We start from the raw sequence: 23,231 nt of genomic DNA, 5'->3' as shown, positions 1-23,231 counted from the left end.
GAGTTCCCGTCTTCTCCCCGCGTTCCCGTCTCTCTCCGCGTTCCCGTCTCTCTCCGCGTTCCCGTCTTCTCTCCGCGTTCCCGTCTCTCTCCGCGTTCCCGTCTCTCTCCGCGTTCCCGTCTCTCTCCGCGTTCCCCGTCTTCTCTCTGTGTTCCCGTCTCTCCCTGCGTTCCCCGTCTTCTCCCCGAGTTCCCGTCTCTCTCCGCGTTCCCGTCTTCTCCCCGCGTTCCCGTCTTCTCCCCGCGTTCCCGTCTCTCTCCGCGTTCCCGTCTTCTCTCCGCGTTCCCGTCTCTCTCCGCGTTCCCGTCTCTCTCCGCGTTCCCGTCTCTCTCCGCGTTCCCCGTCTTCTCTCCGCGTTCCCGTCTTCTCTCCGCGTTCCCGTCTCTCTCCGCGTTTCCGTCTCTCTCCGCGTTCCCCGTCTTCTCTCCGCGTTCCCGTCTCTCTCCGCGTTCCCGTCTCTCTCCGCGTTCCCGTCTCTCTCCGCGTTCCCCGTCTTCTCTCCGTGTTCCCGTCTCTCCCTGCGTTCCCTGTCTTCTCCCCGAGTTCCCGTCTTCTCCCCGAGTTCCCGTCTCTCCCTGCGTTCCCCGTCTTCTCTCCGCGTTCCCGTCTTCTCCCCGCGTTCCCGTCTCTCTCCGCGTTCCCGTCTTCTCTCCGCGTTCCCGTCTCTCTCCGCGTTCCCGTCTCTCTCCGCGTTCCCCGTCTTCTCTCCGTGTTCCCGTCTCTCCCTGCGTTCCCCGTCTTCTCCCCGAGTTCCCATCTCTCTCCGCGTTCCCGTCTTCTCCCTGCGTTCCCCGTCTTCTCTCCGCGTTCCCGTCTCTCTCAGCGTTCCCGTCTCTCTCCGCGTTCCCGTCTTCTCTCCGCGTTCCCGTCTTCTCCCCGCGTTCCCGTCTCTCTCCGCGTTCCCGTCTCTCTCCGCGTTCCCCGTCTTCTCTCCGCGTTCCCGTCTCTCCCTGCGTTCCCCGTCTTCTCCCCGAGTTCCCATCTCTCTCCGCGTTCCCGTCTTCTCTCCGCGTTCCCGTCTTCTCTCCGCGTTCCCGTCTCTCTCCGCGTTCCCGTCTCTCTCCGCGTTCCCCGTCTTCTCTCCGTGTTCCCGTCTCTCCCTGCGTTCCCCATCTTCTCTCCGCGTTCCCGTCTCTCTCCGCGTTCCCGTCTCTCTCCGCGTTCCCCGTCTTCTCTCCGTGTTCCCGTCTCTCCCTGCGTTCCCCGTCTTCTCCCCGAGTTCCCATCTCTCTCCGTGTTCCCGTCTTCTCTCCGCGTTCCCGTCTTCTCTCCGCGTTCCCGTCTCTCTCCGCGTTCCCGTCTCTCTCCGCGTTCCCGTCTCTCCCTGCGTTCCCCGTCTTCTCCCCGAGTTCCCATTTCTCTCCGTGTTCCCGTCTTCTCTCCGCGTTCCCGTCTTCTCTCCGCGTTCCCGTCTTCTCTCCGCGTTCCCGTCTCTCTCCGCGTTCCCGTCTTCTCTCCGCGTTCCCGTCTCTCTCCACGTTCCCGTCTCTCCCCTTGTTCCCCGTCTTCTCTCCACGTTCCCGTCTCTCCCCTTGTTCCCCGTCTTCTCTCCGCGTTTCCCGTCTTCTCTCCGCGTTCCCGTCTCTCCCCTTGTTCCCCGTCTTCTCTCCGCGTTCCCGTCTTCTCTCCACATTCCCGTCTCTCTCCGCGTTCCCCGTCTCTCTCCGCGTTTCCCGTCTTCTCTACGCGTTTCCCGTCTTCTCTCCGCGTTCCCGTCTTCTCTCCGCGTTCCCGTCTCTCTCCACGTTCCCGTCTCTCCCCTTGTTCCCCGTCTTCTCTCCGCGTTTCCCGTCTTCTCTCCACGTTCCCGTCTCTCTCCGCGTTCCCGTCTTCTCTCCGCGTTCCCGTCTCTCTCCGCGTTCCCCGTCTCTCTCCGCGTTCCCCGTCTTCTCTCCGCGTTCCCCGTCTTCTCTCCGCGTTCCCCGTCTTCTCTCCGCGTTCCCCGTTTTCTCTCCGCGTTTCCCGTCTTCTCTCCGCGTTCCCGTCTCTCTCCGCGTTCCCCGTCTTCTCTCCGCGTTTCCCGTCTTCTCTCCGCGTTCCCGTCTCTCTCCGCGTTCCCGTCTTCTCTCCGCGTTCCCGTCTCTCTCCACGTTCCCGTCTCTCCCCTTGTTCCCCGTCTTCTCTCCACGTTCCCGTCTCTCCCCTTGTTCCCCGTCTTCTCTCCGCGTTTCCCGTCTTCTCTCCGCGTTCCCGTCTCTCCCCTTGTTCCCCGTCTTCTCTCCGCGTTCCCGTCTTCTCTCCACATTCCCGTCTCTCTCCGCGTTCCCCGTCTTCTCTCCGCGTTCCCCGTCTTCTCTCCGTGTTTCCCGTCTTCTCTCCGCGTTCCCGTCTCTCTCCGCGTTTCCCGTCTTCTCCCCGCGTTCCCGTCTCTCTCCGCGTTCCCGTCTCTCTCCGCGTTTCCCGTCTTCTCTCCGCGTTCCCGTCTCTCCCTGCGTTCCCGTCTTCTCTCCGCGTTCCCCGTCTTCTCTCCGCGTTCCCCGTCTACTCTCCGCGTTTCCCGTCTTCTCTCCGCGTTCCCGTCTTCTCCCCGCGTTCCCGTCTCTCTCCGCGTTCCCCGTCTTCTCTCCGGTTTCCCGTCTCTCTCCGCGTTCCCCGTCTTCTCCCCGAGTTCCCGTCTCTCTCCGTGTTCCCGTCTCTCTCCGCGTTCCCCGTCTTCTCTCCGCGTTCCCGTCTCTCTCCGCGTTCCCCGTCTTCTCTCCGCGTTCCCGTCTCTCTCTGCGTTCCCCGTCTTCTCCCCGCGTTCCCCGTCTTCTCTCCGCGTTCCCGTCTCTCTCTGCGTTCCCCGTCTTCTCCCCGCGTTCCCGTCTCTTTCCGTGTTCCCGTCTCTCTCCGCGTTCCCGTCTCTCTCCGCGTTCCCGTCTCTCTCCGCGTTCCCGTCTCTCTCCGCGTTCCCGTCTTCTCCCCGCGTTCCCGTCTCTCTCCGCGTTCCCGTCTCTCTCCGCGTTCCCCGTCTTCTCTCTGTGTTCCCGTCTTCTCCCCGCGTTCCCGTCTTCTCCCCGCGTTCCCGTCTCTCTCCGCGTTCCCGTCTTCTCTCCGCGTTCCCGTCTCTCTCCGCGTTCCCGTCTCTCTCCGCGTTCCCGTCTCTCTCCGCGTTCCCCGTCTTCTCTCCGCGTTCCCGTCTTCTCTCCGCGTTCCCGTCTCTCTCCGCGTTCCCGTCTCTCTCCGCGTTCCCCGTCTTCTCTCCGCGTTCCCGTCTCTCTCCGCGTTCCCGTCTCTCTCCGCGTTCCCGTCTCTCTCCGCGTTCCCCGTCTTCTCTCCGTGTTCCCGTCTCTCCCTGCGTTCCCTGTCTTCTCCCCGAGTTCCCGTCTTCTCCCCGAGTTCCCGTCTCTCCCTGCGTTCCCCGTCTTCTCTCCGCGTTCCCGTCTTCTCCCCGCGTTCCCGTCTCTCTCCGCGTTCCCGTCTTCTCTCCGCGTTCCCGTCTCTCTCCGCGTTCCCGTCTCTCTCCGCGTTCCCGTCTCTCTCCGCGTTCCCCGTCTTCTCTCCGTGTTCCCGTCTCTCCCTGCGTTCCCCGTCTTCTCCCCGAGTTCCCATCTCTCTCCGCGTTCCCGTCTTCTCCCTGCGTTCCCCGTCTTCTCTCCGCGTTCCCGTCTCTCTCAGCGTTCCCGTCTCTCTCCGCGTTCCCGTCTTCTCTCCGCGTTCCCGTCTTCTCCCCGCGTTCCCGTCTCTCTCCGCGTTCCCGTCTCTCTCCGCGTTCCCCGTCTTCTCTCCGCGTTCCCGTCTCTCCCTGCGTTCCCCGTCTTCTCCCCGAGTTCCCATCTCTCTCCGCGTTCCCGTCTTCTCTCCGCGTTCCCGTCTTCTCTCCGCGTTCCCGTCTCTCTCCGCGTTCCCGTCTCTCTCCGCGTTCCCCGTCTTCTCTCCGTGTTCCCGTCTCTCCCTGCGTTCCCCATCTTCTCTCCGCGTTCCCGTCTCTCTCCGCGTTCCCGTCTCTCTCCGCGTTCCCCGTCTTCTCTCCGTGTTCCCGTCTCTCCCTGCGTTCCCCGTCTTCTCCCCGAGTTCCCATCTCTCTCCGTGTTCCCGTCTTCTCTCCGCGTTCCCGTCTTCTCTCCGCGTTCCCGTCTCTCTCCGCGTTCCCGTCTCTCTCCGCGTTCCCGTCTCTCCCTGCGTTCCCCGTCTTCTCCCCGAGTTCCCATTTCTCTCCGTGTTCCCGTCTTCTCTCCGCGTTCCCGTCTTCTCTCCGCGTTCCCGTCTCTCCCTGCGTTCCCCGTCTTCTCCCCGAGTTCCCATTTCTCTCCGTGTTCCCGTCTTCTCTCCGCGTTCCCCGTCTCTCTCCGCGTTCCCCGTCTTCTCTCCGTGTTCCCGTCTCTCTCCGCGTTCCCGTCTTCTCTCCGCGTTCCCGTCTCTCTCCGCGTTCCCCGTCTCTCTCCGCGTTCCCCGTCTTCTCTCCGCGTTCCCGTCTCTCTCCGCGTTCCCGTCTCTCTCCGCGTTCCCGTCTCTCCCTGCGTTCCCCGTCTTCTCCCCGAGTTCCCATTTCTCTCCGCGTTCCCGTCTTCTCTCCGCGTTCCCGTCTCTCTCCGCGTTCCCCGTCTCTCTCCGCGTTCCCCGTCTTCTCTCCGCGTTCCCGACTCTCTCCGCGTTCCCGTCTCTCTCCGCGTTCCCGTCTCTCCCTGCGTTCCCCGTCTTCTCCCCGAGTTCCCATTTCTCTCCGCGTTCCCGTCTTCTCTCCGCGTTCCCGTCTTCTCTCCGCGTTCCCGTCTGTCTCCGCGTTCCCCGTCTTCTCTCCGCGTTCCCGTCTCTCTCCGCGTTCCCGTCTCTCTCCGCGTTCCCGTCTCTCCCTGCGTTCCCCGTCTTCTCCCCGAGTTCCCATTTCTCTCCGCGTTCCCGTCTTCTCTCCGCGTTCCCGTCTTCTCTCCGCGTTCCCGTCTTCTCTCCGCGTTCCCGTCTCTCTCCGCGTTCCCCGTCTTCTCTCCGCGTTCCCGTCTTCTCTCCGCGTTCCCGTCTCTCTCCGCGTTCCCCGTCTTCTCTCCGCGTTCCCGTCTTCTCTCCGCGTTCCCGTCTCTCTCCGCGTTCCCGTCTCTCTCCGCGTTTCCCGTCTTCTCTCCGCGTTCCCGTCTCTCCCTGCGTTCCCGTCTTCTCTCCGCGTTCCCCGTCTTCTCTCCGCGTTCCCCGTCTTCTCTCCGCGTTTCCCGTCTTCTCCCCGCGTTCCCGTCTTCTCCCCGCGTTCCCGTCTCTCTCCGCGTTCCCCGTCTTCTCTCCGGTTTCCCGTCTCTCTCCGCGTTCCCCGTCTTCTCCCCGAGTTCCCGTCTCTCTCCGCGTTCCCGTCTCTCTCCGCGTTCCCCGTCTTCTCTCCGCGTTCCCGTCTCTCTCCGCGTTCCCGTCTTCTCTCCGCGTTCCCGTCTTCTTCCCGAGTTCCCGTCTCTCTCCGCGTTCCCGTCTCTCTCCGCGTTCCCCGTCTTCTCTCCGCGTTCCCGTCTTCTCCCCGCGTTCCCGTCTCTCTCCGCGTTCCCCGTCTCTCTCCGCGTTCCCCGTCTTCTCTCCGCGTTCCCGTCTCTCTCCGCGTTCCCGTCTCTCTCCGCGTTCCCGTCTCTCTCCGCGTTCCCGTCTCTCTCCGCGTTCCCGTCTCTCTCCGCGTTCCCCGTCTCTCTCCGCGTTCCCGTCTCTCTCCGCGTTCCCGTCTCTTTCCGTGTTCCCGTCTCTCTCCGCGTTCCCGTCTCTCTCCGCGTTCCCCGTCTTCTCTCCGCGTTCCCGTCTCTCTCCGCGTTCCCCGTCTTCTCCCCGAGTTCCCGTCTCTCTCCGTGTTCCCGTCTCTCTCTGCGTTCCCCGTCTTCTCCCCGCGTTCCCGTCTCTCTCCGCGTTCCCGTCTTCTCTCCGCGTTCCCGTCTCTCTCCGCGTTCCCGTCTCTCTCCGCGTTCCCGTCTTCTCCCCGCGTTCCCGTCTCTCTCCGCGTTCCCCGTCTCTCTCCGCGTTCCCCGTCTTCTCTCCGCGTTCCCGTCTCTCTCCGCGTTCCCGTCTCTCTCCGCGTTCCCGTCTCTCTCCGCGTTCCCGTCTCTCTCCGCGTTCCCCGTCTTCTCTCCGCGTTCCCGTCTCTCTCCGCGTTCCCCGTCTTCTCTCCGCGTTCCCGTCTCTCTCTGCGTTCCCCGTCTTCTCCCCGCGTTCCCGTCTCTCTCCGCGTTCCCGTCTTCTCTCCGCGTTCCCGTCTCTCTCCGCGTTCCCGTCTCTCTCCGCGTTCCCGTCTTCTCCCCGCGTTCCCGTCTCTCTCCGCGTTCCCCGTCTCTCTCCGCGTTCCCCGTCTTCTCTCCGCGTTCCCGTCTCTCTCCGCGTTCCCGTCTCTCTCCGCGTTCCCGTCTCTCTCCGCGTTCCTGTCTTCTCCCCGCGTTCCCGTCTCTCTCCGCGTTCCCGTCTCTCTCCGCGTTCCCCGTCTCTCTCCGCGTTCCCCGTCTTCTCTCCGCGTTCCCGTCTCTCTCCGCGTTCCCGTCTCTCTCCGCGTTCCCGTCTCTCTCCGCGTTCCCCGTCTTCTCTCTGTGTTCCCGTCTTCTCCCCGAGTTCCCGTCTTCTCCCCGAGTTCCCGTCTCTCTCCGCGTTCCCGTCTCTCTCCGCGTTCCCGTCTTCTCTCCGCGTTCCCGTCTCTCTCCGCGTTCCCGTCTCTCTCCGCGTTCCCGTCTCTCTCCGCGTTCCCCGTCTTCTCTCTGTGTTCCCGTCTCTCCCTGCGTTCCCCGTCTTCTCCCCGAGTTCCCGTCTCTCTCCGCGTTCCCGTCTTCTCCCCGCGTTCCCGTCTTCTCCCCGCGTTCCCGTCTCTCTCCGCGTTCCCGTCTTCTCTCCGCGTTCCCGTCTCTCTCCGCGTTCCCGTCTCTCTCCGCGTTCCCGTCTCTCTCCGCGTTCCCCGTCTTCTCTCCGCGTTCCCGTCTTCTCTCCGCGTTCCCGTCTCTCTCCGCGTTCCCGTCTCTCTCCGCGTTCCCCGTCTTCTCTCCGCGTTCCCGTCTCTCTCCGCGTTCCCGTCTCTCTCCGCGTTCCCGTCTCTCTCCGCGTTCCCCGTCTTCTCTCCGTGTTCCCGTCTCTCCCTGCGTTCCCTGTCTTCTCCCCGAGTTCCCGTCTTCTCCCCGAGTTCCCGTCTCTCCCTGCGTTCCCCGTCTTCTCTCCGCGTTCCCGTCTTCTCCCCGCGTTCCCGTCTCTCTCCGCGTTCCCGTCTTCTCTCCGCGTTCCCGTCTCTCTCCGCGTTCCCGTCTTCTCTCCGCGTTCCCGTCTCTCTCCGCGTTCCCGTCTTCTCCCCGCGTTCCCGTCTCTCTCCGCGTTCCCGTCTTCTCTCCGCGTTCCCGTCTCTCTCCGCGTTCCCGTCTCTCTCCGCGTTCCCGTCTTCTCTCCGCGTTCCCGTCTCTCTCCGCGTTCCCGTCTCTCTCCGCGTTCCCCGTCTTCTCTCCGTGTTCCCGTCTCTCCCTGCGTTCCCCGTCTTCTCCCCGAGTTCCCATCTCTCTCCGCGTTCCCGTCTTCTCCCTGCGTTCCCCGTCTTCTCTCCGCGTTCCCGTCTCTCTCCGCGTTCCCGTCTCTCTCCGCGTTCCCGTCTTCTCTCCGCGTTCCCGTCTTCTCCCCGCGTTCCCGTCTCTCTCCGCGTTCCCGTCTCTCTCCGCGTTCCCCGTCTTCTCTCCGCGTTCCCGTCTCTCCCTGCGTTCCCCGTCTTCTCCCCGAGTTCCCATCTCTCTCCGCGTTCCCGTCTTCTCTCCGCGTTCCCGTCTTCTCTCCGCGTTCCCGTCTCTCTCCGCGTTCCCGTCTCTCTCCGCGTTCCCCGTCTTCTCTCCGTGTTCCCGTCTCTCCCTGCGTTCCCCATCTTCTCTCCGCGTTCCCGTCTCTCTCCGCGTTCCCGTCTCTCTCCGCGTTCCCGTCTCTCTCCGCGTTCCCCGTCTTCTCTCCGTGTTCCCGTCTCTCCCTGCGTTCCCCGTCTTCTCCCCGAGTTCCCATCTCTCTCCGTGTTCCCGTCTTCTCTCCGCGTTCCCGTCTTCTCTCCGCGTTCCCGTCTCTCTCCGCGTTCCCGTCTCTCTCCGCGTTCCCGTCTCTCCCTGCGTTCCCCGTCTTCTCCCCGAGTTCCCATTTCTCTCCGTGTTCCCGTCTTCTCTCCGCGTTCCCGTCTTCTCTCCGCGTTCCCGTCTCTCCCTGCGTTCCCCGTCTTCTCCCCGAGTTCCCATTTCTCTCCGTGTTCCCGTCTTCTCTCCGCGTTCCCCGTCTCTCTCCGCGTTCCCCGTCTTCTCTCCGTGTTCCCGTCTCTCTCCGCGTTCCCGTCTTCTCTCCGCGTTCCCGTCTCTCTCCGCGTTCCCCGTCTCTCTCCGCGTTCCCCGTCTTCTCTCCGCGTTCCCGTCTCTCTCCGCGTTCCCGTCTCTCTCCGCGTTTCCGTCTCTCCCTGCGTTCCCCGTCTTCTCCCCGAGTTCCCATTTCTCTCCGTGTTCCCGTCTTCTCTCCGCGTTCCCGTCTTCTCTCCGCGTTCCCGTCTCTCTCCGCGTTCCCCGTCTTCTCTCCGTGTTCCCGTCTTCTCTCCGCGTTCCCGTCTTCTCTCCGCGTTCCCGTCTCTCTCCGCGTTCCCCGTCTTCTCTCCGCGTTCCCGTCTTCTCTCCGCGTTCCCGTCTCTCTCCGCGTTCCCTGTCTTCTCTCCGCGTTCCCGTCTTCTCTCCGCGTTCCCGTCTCTCTCCGCGTTCCCCGTCTCTCTCCGCGTTCCCGTCTCTCTCCGCGTTCCCGTCTCTCTCCATGTTCCCGTCTCTCTCCGCGTTCCCGTCTTCTCTCCGCGTTCCCGTCTCTCTCCGCGTTCCCGTCTCTCTCCGCGTTCCCGTCTTCTCCCCGCGTTCCCGTCTTCTCCCCGCGTTCCCCATCTGTCTCTCCTGGAAAGCCCTGGGCCGTCCCAGGGTTTCAGCACATCCTGTGCCCCTCCTGCCCTGCCTCTCTGGAGTGTCCACCTTTGTCCATGCACGTCCTGGGTTCATCTGAATCCATCCTGTGAAGGTGAGAGGTGCGGAGCCCGCTGTCCTTTTCCAGAGGGCTTCAAGTGTCCCCACGTCATTTGCCGAGCAATGTACCTCCTCCCTCCTGGTTTAAGATGTCCTATCACAGCTGGCCTGGCCTGGCCTGTGTGTGCTGCCCGCCCCAGGGCTCTGTGCCCCCCCAGGGCTCTGTGCCCCCTCAGGGCTCTCTGCCCCCCCAGGGCTCTGGGCCCCCCCAGGGCTCTGTGCCCCCTCAGGGCTCTCTGCCCCTACAGGGCTCTGTGCCCCCCAAGGGCTCTGGGCCCCCCCAGGGCTCTGTGCCCCCCCAGGGCTCTCTGCCCTCCCCAGGGCTCTGGGCCCCCCCAGGGCTCTCTGCCCCCCCAGGGCTCTCTGCCCTCCCCAGGGCTCTGTGCCCCCCCAGGGCTCTCTGCCCCCCCAGGGCTCTCTGCCCCCCCAGGGCTCTGGCACCCCCCAGGGCTCTCTGCCCCCCCAGGGCTCTCTGCCCCCCCAGGGCTCTGGGCCCCCCCAGGGCTCTCTGCCCCCCCAGGGCTCTGGGCCCCCCCAGGGCTCTGTGCCCCCCCAGGGCTCTGGCACCCCCCAGGGCTCTCTGCCCTCCCCAGGGCTCTCTGCCCACCCCAGGGCTCTGGGCCCCCCCAGGGCTCTCTGCCCCGAGCCCTTGTGCATCTGGCCTTTCAGATTGCCCTATTTTTTTTTCCATTTGTCTTTCTCTAGAACCTTCCTGTGGTTCGTTCAGGGTCTGTGGTGGGTTTACAGATGGCCTTTGTATTGGGGGGTTCTAGAGGAACAGACCCGCAGCATCTATAGACAGACAGACAGCTGGTCCACCCGCAGTGAGCGTCGCAGGCTGCAGAGCTGAGGAACCAGTGGCTGCGCCATCCCAGCAGCTGCAGCTCAGGACAAGAGGGATCAGTGATGCCAGCCAGTCCAGCACAGGAGGCTGGACACTCCCTGAGAGCCGCTGGTCAGAGTCGGCTGTAGAAGAGAGAAGGGGCTGGAGTCTGAGTCCTCAGGAAGGGCAGCCATCAGGAGCCCGCCCAGAGGAGCCGAGCGGGTCGGGCCTCCGTGTTCTTTAACTGGTGAGGAACAGGCGCAGCGGGGGCCAGACGGGCAACGGAGGGCCACCATCCGGGCCCCCAGCCTGTGGGACAGTGCCGCCCACACCTGGGGAGGGTCTCTCCTTCAGTTGGCCGCCCCACCTGCCAGTCATGCCTGCAGCGCCCAGGGAGACGGAAGCCTCTTAGGCCTCTCCTAATCCAGTCAAGTTGACAATTCAGATTAGCCACCAGCCTCAGAGGGCACCCAGGACCGCCACTGAGTCGTGGTAGACAGCATCAAGTTTGCCTCTTGCCCATTTCTAAATGTGCCACTCGGAGGCTCAGGCACATGGCCCTCAGCTGTCACCACCGTCCCTTCCAGAACTTCGTCTTCCCACCTGAAACTGTCCCTGTGAGACCCCAGCTCCCGCCCTCTCTGACCCTTGGTGGCGGCTCACTCTGCTGGCTCCCTGTCCTCTGGTCTGTGCGTCCTAGAGGGCTCGAGTCCCCTCTTTCTGGCCCAGTGACCCTTCATGGCCCGTCTGCCCCCCACTGTGCCTGTTCCTCACCTGCAGGACGACGCCTGGGCCATCTGCCCGTGGGGAGCTGTGACGGGCAGCCAGGGACGCGGGGTGCACTTGTCTGTCGGGGCACCTGTGTCGGTTCTGTCGGGGTCGATCCAGAGGCGAGAGGAGTTGTGTTTGAGGTTTTGAGGCCCCCATACTGTCCCTGGTGGCTGTGGCCTGTCCCCACCTTGGCCCCACCCAGGGGGGCTGGAACCAGGCCAGAGCCTGCCGAGGGGTGCTGTGTCGTGCGCCACAGCTCTGCGGGCCTCGCTCGGTCCCTGGATGGCCCTTGCAGGTGACAGGCGCAGTAAAGCCCTGGACTCCATTCTGCACCTGGCAGTGGCTTCATCTGCCACCCCTGAACCTCCGTGTCCCCATGTGCTTAGAAAGGGGGACTACAGTGACACTATTGTGGCGACCGTGTTTTCCGAGTAGCCAGGCCTGGAGATGTGAGGAGGGGCCAGGGCCGGGCTTGTCCTCTGGGAAGGCTGCTCCTACCAAAGTCCCGGGGGAGGGTGGGGAGGGTCGGCCAGCGCGGCCTGCCTCCCCCCCAGTCCTGTGCCTCCAGATGAATCCCAGATGCCCACGGGCCACACCTTCAGCCTGGCCCCACCCCCTCCTGTCCAGGTTGCGGGTTGGTGGGGCCCATGCTGACCTGGGCAGGACAGGGCGCCCCAGTGAGGTTTCTCCTGCTCCCCACTTGCCTTCTGGCTTGTTTGGGCTCCTCATGCTGTCAGCCTGGGGGTGGCGGTCTCCACGGGTGGCCCCCAGTGCTGTGGCGCTCAGAGCAACGCTTGCTGCGGAGAAGGAAGCTCTGGTTCATCAGCTCGCCCGTCTGCACCCTGGTACCAGCGCCCGGGCGTGCCTGGCATGCAGTAGGTGCTCACTAAACCCCTGTTAGGTGGCCCGGTCATTTTTCTTGGCATCCGGCCTGCCAGAGTGTGACTCCACGCTCCACGACTCTTTCCCCTCTTCCCGCCTGGACGGGGTGCGGCCTGGGCAGTGCACAGCCCCAGCAGGTGGCAGAAACAGGTGTCCGAGCACTCGCAGGCCCTGCCCCACCCCCCGTCAGGCAGTTGGGAGACTGAGCTCCCCGGCCCCGGGGGACTGGTTCGCGGCCTGGGTGCCGAGTGGACCTGGAGGGATTTTGTCTGGCTTTTCCTTGTACCTTCTGCTCGTGGGACCTCTCGGTTTGCACAGGTGTGAACGCCGGCTGTGGAGTGGCCGGCCAGGCCCTGGGCTGTGTGTGGTCTTCTGCCAGGTGGGAGCCTTGTCTGGCCATGTGCTGTGCTGAACCCGAGAGCATTTTGTGGTGGCCTGTGTTGGCGTGTGAGTATCCGGGGCTTGGCCTGTGAGAGTCCGGGCAGCTGTGGGAGCCTCTGGGCCGCCCCTGGGCCAAGTCAGGAAACTAGAAGCTGCCGGAAGCAGATTAAGCCCGAGGGTCACTTAGGTGCTGGGTCTGCCCAGGACCGGGTACTTCTCTGAAATCTGCCGGATGCCAGAGGAGTGGGAGCCCGGGGGGTGCCCAGCTGCCACCCGAAGGCCTCCTGAATCCCTTCACACCCAGGCTCGCCCCTGGGTGCATGGATCCAGTGCCCTTGGGCCTGGCGGACCATCGGGGGTGTCCTGTCCTGGGGCCCAGCACACACTGGCCCAGGTGGTCCCCGGGCGACCCAGCTCCTGAGGAGTCCTGGTGCCTGGCCGGTCCCGTTGGCTGCCCTGGGCTCCTGGCGAGGGTGGGGGTTGGAGAGTGAGAGGCACCTCCCTGACCCTGGAGGGCCCTGGCTGCATTAGGTGTGCCTGGGGCTGGTGGCTGTCCAGAGCTGGCTGTCCTACGCGGCCTCTGGGGTCCCACCTCCCTTGCTAGCTGTCTGCTTCGGGTGGCATATGGGTGGGCGGAGACGGCCCAGCACATGGCCTGGGGGGGACACAGTGTGCAAGAATGTGTGGGGACCCCTCACTGAGATTGTCCTGTCTTGGGGTCCTGACCTCGTGGACCCCACCTGGCCCGCCCATCCCTGGAGAGCACCCCCAGGTGGCAGGACCCTGCCCAGTGGGCCCCAGGCTGCGGGAGCGTGGGCCTCCTGGCCTGCTGAAGCTTGGTCGCGTGGCCCTGGAGCCCCGGCCGGGCCAAGCTCCTTCCTTGGAGGCGTTTATTGCTGGTCACAGGACCTCGGTCCAGGCCCACCTGCTGCTGCTGTCTCTGTGGACGTGTCTCTGGCACGTGGCTGTGCCCCAGGCCCTGGGGTTCACACCTGCCTCAGCAGCATGGGCTGGAGCCCCCCCCCGGAGCTGCTTCCTGCCCTTCAGCCTGCGCCGCCCGGGCTCCCGAGGCCTGGGGAAGGGCCTGCTCCACGTGGCTGCACGCTGACACCTGCTTCCTGCTTCCAGGAACACGGGCAAGGGCCGCCACAGGGAGAAGGGCACATGGGGAGTCCAGAAGCTGCCTCCTCCAGCTCTCATTGGCTGCCTCTGCTGAGGTCTGTTGCCTGGAGCGTGGAGAGTCGGAGAAGAGCACCCGTGCCAGGGAGGAATTCTGTGGGTTTCCTGAGGCTTAGCTGATTTGCTTACGCAGCAGAGGCTTTTGCCTGTTCTTGGCTCCTGAGATTTTGGTTTTCTTGCTGGTTTTGTCTTGTTAAAGTTGTGCCATCTGGCCACACAGTCCTACAGGCAGAGGGGCCTGGGACTGTCAGAAAGTGTGATGGTTGTGTTAATAGAGGCATATGCTGAGGAGGGCATGGCTGGCCTGGGAAGTACTGGGGCCTTCAGAGCCAGGCTGTTTCTTCTTCTTGCCTTGCCGTGCTCCTCTCACCCCGCCTCCCAGCCTCTGTTTCCCCATCTGTCAGTTGGTTTAACAGCAGCCCTTCCCCCTCAGCGCTGTGACCAGGACAGAGGGAGCCCAGTTGCAGGAGCTTGTCTCTCTTGCCCTTTGGTCCTGTGCTTTGCCTGTGGGTGGGGTGCTGGTGGCCTTGTCATTGTGACCTTGGTTTTCTTGCTTTGCTCTGAGATTCAGGTGGCATCTGAGTTGCGGGGAGAAGGCTCCCCTGGTGTCAGGTGGTCTGGCCCTGAGCAGGCTCCGGGGTGCACAGAGGCTGGAGAAATGCGGGCACAGTGGTGGGTCCCCAGGACACCCCTGCTGTGGGGGCCGGACCGAGGCCGGGTGCCCAGCGCGTTGCAGGCACCAGAGGCTCAGCTGCGCCAGGCGCCCTCCCCGTGCACAGCCAGGGCACGCGGCTCAGGGAGGCCAACCTCCCGCTCAGCTCGTGGGGACCACCGAGGACAGGGTCGGAGGGCGTGGCCTGGTGTGTGCAGAGCCTTGTGGCTGGTGGGCGGCCAGGGGGTGCTGGGCACTCCTGAGGTGGGGCCTGCTTCCTGCCCCTGCAGCCCTCCCCCCAGGCCTTCCTGGGGGTCTCTGCTTAGGGCCTGCAGTGAGGGGCCCTTGTCAGAGCCACCCCCTAACCCTAACCCAGGGCCCAGTGTGGTTCTGTGATGGTGCCGGTACAGGTTGGTCACTGTTCTGGGGGCGGCTCCGTCACCAGGTGCACCACCAGGTCCCTCTGGCCCATGTCACGTCACCCTGCCACTGCCTCAGCAACCCGGTCACATCCCGTGGCTGGGGACCCTGGGCGTGGAGAAAGCTCCCGTCCTGTCATGCAGCCAAGGTCGCCTGGCCAGGTGACCACAGGTGAAGCGACCACCCGGAGCCCCCGGGTGGATCCTCAGGGCCGTGGAGCAGGTGTTGCTCCACCTCGTGTGGTGTGGGGCGCGATGAGGGTAAGGCGCCCCTCCATCCTGCACAGGAGAGGCCACATGTGGGGTGGCTGCGGGTCCCCCCAGCTGGGTGGTGGGACTGAGGTGGCAGGCGGTGGGGAACACAGGTGAAAGCAGTGACCTGGACGGGGCAGTGGCCCAGGCAGCGCCCCGAGGCCGGGAGGCCTGGCACCGCCCGTGGGGACCTGGCCTGGTCACAGGAGCAGTGAGAGCAGGGGTGGCCCCTGTGTTCTCTGGACGTGCCCCTCCGCCCCCCGGGCTGCTTTCCCCTGCAGGCCACCCGGAGCCCTTGCACCTCGCTCCTGGCTCTGCCTCTGGCCCTCCCCGAGCTGCCGCCGGAAGTCAGGTAGGTGGCACATCACAGTCCCACTCCACGTGTGGCTGCCACGGCTGGGCCTGGCCGAGTGCTGAGCTCAGGAGCTCCTGAGCTGGCCGTCACCAAAGTCGGCAAAGTAAACACTAGGTAAGATCAAAAGCAAGCGAGGTGTGAGACACCCGAGACGCATCTGTGGGGCACGTCTCCGGGTTGCTCAGGTCTCCGTGGGTGCCTGGCGCACAGTGAAGGCTGCCGGCCAGGGCAGATGGGCGGGTCAGGGCTTCTCGTCCCTCTTGCAGGGTGTCCAGACTTGGAAGGTGATGGGCCATGCTGATGTGCCGTGGGAAGCTGGTGGAGGCCAGGAGGGTGCAGAGTGGACAGCATATGACACCCAGGTCTCCCCGCAGCCCAGACCACAGGACCAAGTGGCGAATGTGGCAGGGGAGGTGGCCACCAGTGACCAGGGCCGATGGGGGTGGGCTAAGGGCCATACCCCAGGTCCCAGCGCCGCAGGGGTCACACGGCCTGGGAGACAGGACTGGCTGGCCTGAGCTGTGTGCGTGGTGCCAGGTCCTGGGCCTGTCCCGCAGGGTGGCTGGGGCACCCAGGTGTGGGCTGGAACCCCGGGTGTCGAGCAGGACCGGCCCTCGTCCTGCTGCTCCCTGGTCCTCTGGTCACCTTGCACGGCCACAGACCCTGCTGGTTGCTTGGTCCTCACCCCCTCTCTGGCGGCCGCAGTTGACTGGCCTTCTGGGGGTCTGTGACCCAGGCCTTGACGTGTAGGGCCACTTTCCCCGGAGGGCTGAGACCTGAAGAACCTAGGCAGGTGGGTCTCGCTGGCATCTTGAGCCCTCGAGGGTGCCTGTGGTGTGGCTCCCTGGGATCAGTGGGCGAGCCGCCCGTAGCCGGGTGTGGGCTTGCGTGGCTGCTGGGCCCACCTTGGGGGGCGGTGCAGTGGAGGGGCCGGGCTCAGGCAGGTTCCGGGGACGGCTCATTTTTTCAGTCCTGGGCTCGGGAAGGGAGGCGAAGCCCTGTGGTCCCAAGCCCGGCACCCAGACACTGCCTCCTTTGTGTGCCGGCCGCTCAGCATGCTGTGGTGCTCCTGTGAACGGGTGGGAGCCTGGCGGGCTGCCGCCTGAGCTGGGGCGTCCTGGCAGCCGAGTCCCCCTCCCGGGCAGGCTGCGGAGGCCCAGGAGCAGACGCCCGTCCCTGGGCCTGTGGTCTCCAGCGGGTGTCAGGCATGTGGTCACTGGGAGCATGTCCTCGTCGCCGCAGCTGAGGGGGTCCAGGCACGTCTGCTTCCAGGTGAAGGCCCCGGGGGCGGGCTGGGGGCCGCCGTCTCGCTCCGAGTGGGTTCGGCTGCTCAGAGGAAAGCTCTGACCCCTGGGGGCAGCAGGCCCCGGTGGGTGGCGTCTCCTGGAGCCCGGTCAGGTCCCGAGCAGCCCAGGGAGGCCTCTGAGGAGGGAGGCGGGGCCACCTGAGAGCCCAGGGGAAGGAGCTGGTTCCACTTGGTGGCAGTTGGGCGCAGTTGGGCACAGTGGCCGAGGGAAGCGTGGTGGGCAGGAGGAGGGGAGGCCCGGGCGGGGCGGCGGGGCAGCGGGGCAGGGAAGGGGCCGTGCAGGACACGGGGTGTGGCTGAAGCCAGGCAGGACTTGGCCTGCAGGGAGGCCCCTGCTGTGGGGTCACAGGTGGAATCCGAGGTCCCGCCCCGGGAGCGTCAGCACCCAGGAACCCACCTGGGTTTCTCCTCCTGAGCATCAGGTGCTCTGGCTCGGGCAGCCTCCTCCCAAACTCACGCCACCTGCAGCCTGTGGGTGCACCACACTTGGAACCTGGGCCATCGCCGGTGTGCCGGGGACGAGCGAGGTTGTCCTGGTGTCAGGTGTGACACTGAGGAGCCTGGCACAGGTGCTGATGTGGCCGGGGGCGTGGGGCCATGCGTAGGCCAGGTGTGGGGGAAGCACAGCCTGGACTGTCCTGCTAGCCTGGTCGGTGGCCTGGACTCTGGCCTCCTGGACAGAGCAGGAAGAGTCCATCCTTCTGAGGAGTGGGCGGGTCTGGGCTGGGAGGAGCCTGGCTCTGGGGGCTGCATTTCAGTGGCCCTCCCCGGGCCCACGTGCCCAGTCCCGTGGGGTGGCCGGTGTGAGGCCCAGTGGGTCACGGGAGCGAGTGGTTCACCGGCGTGTGTTGGATTCAGATGCCTTTGTCCCTTTGACCTTGCTTGTGACCCCCTGCTGCCTCTGTCCCCTCTCCCACTGCAGCCACCTCCTGGGCTTGCCCAGACTGAGGGTGCAGGCAGCCCAGTCCAGAACCCCAGGCAGGGCCCTCGGGGAGCAGGAGGCTGAGGCAGGAGGCTGGTGTGCCTCTCGCTCTGCCCAGGGGTGCGCCGCCCCGGCACCCAGCTGACCTCCGCCCCTCGGTGCTGCCCCCGCCCGAGCGTTCTCGGCCTTTCCCGAACGGCGCTGCCGCACTTGACCCCTGTCTGTGGTCCCGGGCCTGGGCAGGACGCAGCGTTCAGGTTTCAGTTTTCAAGACCCAGTGTCCGCACGTTCTGGACGCACTCCACGTCCCCGGGCTCAATCAACCCCCAAAGTGGCTGAGTTGGTGGACCTGACGTTCTGTGGTTTACCGTCATGGACAGTTTAGAGAAGTGCAGGGGGCTGCGGCACAGTGGGGGGCGCTGGCCTGGCCGGCTCTGCAGGAGGAAACCGCGCAGGTGCTTAGAGAGCTGTGAGGACCCCCCCGAACGCCGTCCCGTGCAGGCCCTGGCCCCGGGTCCCCTCCACGCCTGGTGACCAGCTTGTTGCGCTGGGCGGTGGTGAGGGTGTCGCTCAGTGTTGCCATATGCACTGTCCCCAAGGGGCATCGCCACGCCTGAGATGCCCCCTGCACCTGGGGCTGGGTCCAGGGTTCTGTCTTGGAGGGGACCGGCCCCGGGGGTGGCTCCCCTGGTGGGTGCTGAGGTCCTATTGTCCCGCAGCCCACGCAGGCTCTTGAGGCAAGGCCGCCGTCCTGTCTCCCCGCCAGCGGCTCGCGTCCTCCCCCGCTGTGCGTTTTTTCTGTTTTTTAGTAAAGGTAGGTTCTCACATTTGTCCAGTTGCCCTCTAGACTTTTCCACTTTGTGACTTCATTTTTCGGTCCTTAATATAGACCGTTGTCTGTCCCCTAGGATTTGCTGAGGAGAGCTCTCTCCTTCTTCTTTTTTTTTAATACTTATTTATTTTATGTGGTGCTGAGGATCCAACCCAGCCCTGCACATGCTGGGCGAGAGTTCTACCGCTGAGCCCCAACCCCAGCCCAAGATGTTCTTTTTTTTTTTTTTTTTTTTTTTAAAGAGAGAGTGAGAGAGGGAGAAGGGGAGAGACAGAGAGAGAGAGAGAGAGAGAGAGAGAGAGAGAATTTTTTTAATCTTTATTTTTTAGTTATCGGCGGACACAACATCTTTGGAGTTCTCTCCTTCTTAAGTGTCCCTTGGTCCCCTGGGATCCCCTGTTCCTGTACGGGATATTTGTCCACGTGGCCAGCATGAGCCCCACCCTCCAAGCTGTGGCCACTGCCCCACCCACAGCACCGCCCACTGGTGGGCTCCCCTGGCTCCCAGGGGACACTGGGCGTCAGGAGTGGTCATGCACATTCTATTTCCTTTGTCCCACACCAGGGCCAGCGGCAAGCTGCCTGTTGTGCCCAGTGAGCTGGACTGGTCTGCTTGGCAGCACCCCAGCCCCTGCCCTGATGCCGCTCAGCAGGTTCTGGTACCTCCAGGCTGGGTCAGGGGTCCCCACTGGGTTAACCCTGGCCTGGCCATGATGCCAGGTCCCCACCTGGCCTGGCCATGATGCCGGGGGCCATGGAGGAGCTTGGGCTGTCAGGGCTGCGGACGGTGACAGTTCCGTGAGGACTTCCTGCTGCTGTCCAGACAGGAAGCTGTTCCCACCTGGGCGCTCGGCGGAGACCATCCTGCTCCCACCTGGCGCTCTCCCTAGGTGGAAACGGCCTGAGTCCCGGGACACTTCCGCCTGGCAGGACCGCTCCTGTTCCAGAAGGAAGACCTCTGCTCAGGGAGGCGCGAGCGGCAGACGGGCTGGGAGCCCAGGTGCACCCGAGCCCTGCGCTCCGGGGGGACCCGGGCCTCTGCTGCCACTGGGTCAGAGTAGTTTGCTGGCCCTGACGTGACACTGGCCCTGCAGCCGTGTGACCGACGCTGGGGTTGGAGCTGCGGAGCCCTCCCTGCCGGGCCAGCCCTGCTGCAGGCCTGGGGCTGAGGCCGGCTGCACATGGGGAATAGCACCTGCTGCCCCCCAGAGTTTGCGGTTGCCGTGGCTTCCTGGTTCTTTTGGGCCAGAGGTGTGGCGGGTGGGCATCCCAGGGCACACGAATCCCTTTGGGCACATACGTGTGGATTTACACACGTCCTTCGTGCAGCACAGAGCACACGGTGTGGCGGGGCACCAGGCCCATGTGCTGTCACACTGGGCTTCTGCCAGCTGCCCGGGCTGGACAGGGAGGAAGCTAAGGTGGCCAGCACCCTGCATCTGAGGCGAAGGTGGTGCCCAAACTGGGAGGGCTTCTCTAAGGAGGTGAGGCCCCTGCTGAGTCTCCATGCAGGTGAGGCCCAGAGGAGGAGGGTTTCAGGCCAAGGAGACATGTGGCCGGCGTCTGCAGCTGGGGTCCACCCGCTTCCTGATGGTTGGTTAGGACCTTGGAGAAGTTGGCCCTCCTGCTCTCAGGGCCACTCCTGGCCTTGCCTGGAGTCGGGGGCTGCTGTGTGGGCCAGCCTGGCTCATCTGGACACGAAGCCCCTGGCTTTCCTCCTGCCCTGCTCAGCCAGGGGTCCTTGCTATGGTGGAGGTGGCCAGAGGTTCTCAGCCGCCAGCTGGGCTGGCCTGGGTGGTGACGGTTGGCCCTTCCTGGTGGGAGCAAGGTAGGGTCTGCAGGCTGGACTGTCCACTCTGAGAGCAGGTGTGACTGCACCCCCCTCTCTTCCAGGGAGCCCGCCCGTCATGTCCAGGTGAGACAGAGGCGCTCGGTGCTGAACATGCTCAGGAGGCTGGACAAAATCAGGTTCAGAGGTCACAAGAGAGATGACTTCCTTGACCTAGCAGAGTCTCCAAATGCCTCGGACACCGAGTGTGGAGACGAGCTCCCCCTGAAGATACCGCGGACCTCACCCCGCGACAGCGAGGAGCTCAGAGACCCTGTGAGTACACCACCCATGTGTCCTTGCGGTTCCTCCAGGCGGGCTGGTTGTCCCTGTCCTCGGGTGGGCCCAGCAAGGGTGGATGTAGGCAGATTCCTGTCCTGCCCTGGTGGCTCGAGAGGGAAGTCCGGCCTGATTCTCACCTCGGCTTGCTGCCCCCCGCCCCCACGGGGCGCACTGCAGGGCCTTGTCCTGGGTTTCTGTTTGTCACCAAGGTGTGTCCCACGCTGCGTTCCTGTGCCTTCCCCGTTGGCTCCTCTGGGTGCTTGGCACACACCTCGTGCTGAGGGGGTGCTCGGGCTCCACCTGACCCCTGGGAGCAGCCGCCTGGGCCAGGCAGGGGCCTTCCGGAAGCTGCTGGCGCCCGGCTGGACCGCCTGGCCATGCCAGGGCGTGTCACCAACCCCCACTGCTGGCTGGGCCCTCCTCCCCGTGTGTGCTGCCAGTCACGGGAGCCCGTCATCCGGCAGCAGGTCGCCTCTGAGCGCCTTAGCTGGGCCTGTGGCCTGGGCAGGAACAGTGCTGAGTCGTCTGCCCTCCGGAGCTTAGGTTTCCTGGGGGCGGGGTGAGCGCTCAGGCCCCTGGTCTTCCTGGGTCACTGTGGAGCTCGGGTGGACCGCAGTCCTCCCGTCAGCCCAGAGCCGTCTCCTGCCGGCTGTGGACGCCCCCATGTGCGCGTCAGGTCTGGTGCATTTTTCTCCCAGCCCTGAGCCCGGGTTTCCTTCCAGATGTGCTTGTGACACCGCGCTCCCGGCTCCCTGTATTATTCATGCTTCATCATAGGGAGGTGCCGGCGCCTTGCTCTGCAGAGGGTTAATAATTTATTGACACCATCTCCTGGGAGCCTGGATGCCCACTCATGCTGCCCATCCTGGGAGGGTGACTCTGTCCCCAGCCTTCGGAGGCCGTGGTTGGTCCTCTGGGTTTGGGTGGGGACGGACTGGGCCCTGGCTTGCTGCGTCCCGGGCACAGGGGATGTGGAGCAGTAGGGCGCGTCCTGACACAGAGCTGTCTGGCTGGCGTGTGGGGCCGTGGCCCTGAGTCTGGAGTGGTAGCTTTTGGGCATCTCAGGAACAAGAATCTTTCCCCCCAGTATGTGCTTCTGAGCTTGGTGGGGCAGGGAGTCGGGGACCCCACACGGAGGCTTAAACTAGGCCAGTTTATCCATCTGTCTGTCCAGCCAGGGCCGCAACAGCTGCCTTGCCCTAAGTGTGGCCTAGGCAGAGGCCTGGACTTCCGGCCCTGCCATCGGGGTGAGTGTGAGGCAGTGTGTCAGAAGAGACAGTGGCCTGGGGTCTCCAGGGCCAGCCACCCTCAGTCAGGGCTGCACTCAGCCACCAGCCAGCTCGAGGCTGTGGGCTGGCACCACCTGTGCCCTGGCACCATGCAGACCCTGGGCACAGTCGTGGGAGACCGTGGTGCGCTGACCAGTGCAGCCACCCCCGTGATGTCTGCCCAGCTCATCCAGCCAAGGGCCCTCTCCAGAGGTGGCCTGTGCCTGTGGCCAGTGTGCTGCCAGAGGTTCTGAGGTGTGGCCAGCATGGGGGCACATGCAGGGCGGGGGGCCTCTAGCAGGTGGTGCTTTGGTGTTGGTGACGGTGGACTCTGGCCTGGTTGGTGCTGGCATGGGAACTGTGCCCTGGACCTGGCTCCAGCCACTGCCGTGCTCTGCTGTGCCAGGTCTCGGTGGCCAAGTGGGGAACGTCTGGTTGGGGGCCTGGACTGTCCGGCTCCGGGACTCCCAGTGAGCAGGCCAGAGGGCTCACGAGCAGGAGCCCTGAGGCCTTGGCTCCAGGCCCTGCCTTCAGGGGGTTAGCTGCCAAGTCCATGACAGGGAGAGGGCCTGTCCCTGGGGTGCGCTGTGGCCCGTGGGGTATGGTGGTAGGTGGGTTAGAGGGTCAGCAGTCGGTGGCTGGTCCAGGGGTGTCCGGTACAGATCTGGTTGGGGAGTAGGATGCAGGACCATGGGGTTTCTTGGACCGGGGAGTCCCAGCAGGGGAAGGTCAGTGTTGGAACTGGCCACTCTAGGTTGGTTATTTGAAGAATGTGGGTTCCTGGGGCAGCAAAGAGAGCAAGAGGGACCCTGCCGGGGCATGGGGCTGGTTGGAGGGTGGACTGGTCATAGGAAAGGCAGGCTGTGGTCTAGGGCAGCTCTGATGTGCCAGCCAGTCTGTGAGGCAGGAAGTGTCCTGGGTGACATGTTGCGGGGGGGGCTTGGCACCCTGGGCGTGGCTAAGGGAGGGGTGCATGATGGAGAGGCTTGGGCAAGGTCAGACTGTGGGCTGGTGTCCCCTTCTTGGAGCAGGAGGCGCTGGGAGGGACATCCCCACCCTAGATTCAACCCTGAAGGAGAAGCAGGCCCAGGGGCCTCCAGGGGAACCAGGGCAGGTGGTTTGGCTTCAGTGCCTCAGGGATTTTGTGGTATTGGGGGTGGAACCCAGGGGATCTCTGCCACTGAGCTGTACCCCCAATCTTTTTTTTTTAAATTTGAGATAGGTCTCACCAATTGCCCAGGCCGGTCTCAGGTTAGTAAGCCTCCAGCCACAGCCTCTGGACTGCCGTGTGCGCCGGGCTCGGCAGCACCCTTGGTCTTAGCCGGGCAGCACCGCATTCCGCCTGGGTCTGCCTTGGAGAACACAGGGAGGAGGAGCCCGAGCCGGCGGCCGGCACCCGCCTGCTGTCAGCCCACGCTAGTTGTACCTGTTGATGACCATGAAATAGTAATTCAGAACCGGCCGGTCCTGGGCTCCCGCTAGGAAGCCTTGTCCTCAGATCATACTCCTGGGCCCGGGCACGGGGCGAGCAGTGGTTGCTCAGCCAGGCCTGGGGCCACCTCGCGTTGCCCATCCCAGGAGGTGATGGCCGCGCAGGTGCCTTCTGGTGCCTCAGCTTGAGCCGGAGCCCGGCTGCCCTCGGTGGGAGCGCTGGGCGTGGGTGTCCGCGTGTCCTCCCAAGGGCTGCTGTGGGCGGCCTCCTGTGGGCTGGGCGGACCGTCCTCATGCCCACCAGGGCCCACCTGCCCTCCCCAGCACTGGTGTCCGCAGGCTCCTCTCTGCTGACCGACAGGCAGGAGTGGCGCTCCGAGCGGGTTCCCCTCGAGTGGCTTCTGGTAGGAGGCTGTGGGCCACCTGGGCATGCCGTTTGGCTCCGTTCATCTTACACTGATGAACTCAAACGGCAATTGTGGTGACACAGGCAACGTAAGATCTGTCACTTTAACGATGGGCACGCAGTTCAGTGGCCTCCGTCTCCAAACCTCTCCTCACTCCAAGGGGAGAACTCCACCATTCACTCCCTCCTGCCGCCACCCACTCCGGCTCCCCAGGCCCTCTCTCTCCGTGGCAGGGACATCCATGAAGACCCACAGTGCTGTCCTTCTGGGCTGGACGTTTCCCTGCGGAGTCCCCAGGGTCCCTCCCTGTCGTAGCAGGT

General features: G+C 64.9%; 1 protein-coding gene across 1 annotated transcript in view; it reads left to right on the top strand.

Moving 5' to 3' along the window:
• Nucleotides 1-23,231, top strand: part of Gramd4 (GRAM domain containing 4) — a 97,930-nt gene that overhangs the window by 28,037 nt on the left and 46,662 nt on the right. Inside the window, exon 2 of the mRNA XM_026394363.2 lies at nucleotides 19,589-19,799. Within this exon, the coding sequence (XP_026250148.2) occupies nucleotides 19,589-19,799 (211 nt within the window). The remainder of the gene's footprint in view (nucleotides 1-19,588; nucleotides 19,800-23,231) is intronic.

Source organism: Urocitellus parryii, chromosome 5 (assembly GCF_045843805.1).
Source record: "Urocitellus parryii isolate mUroPar1 chromosome 5, mUroPar1.hap1, whole genome shotgun sequence".
Lineage (NCBI taxonomy): Eukaryota > Metazoa > Chordata > Mammalia > Rodentia > Sciuridae > Urocitellus > Urocitellus parryii.
This window is presented reverse-complemented; position numbering and strand designations above follow the sequence as displayed.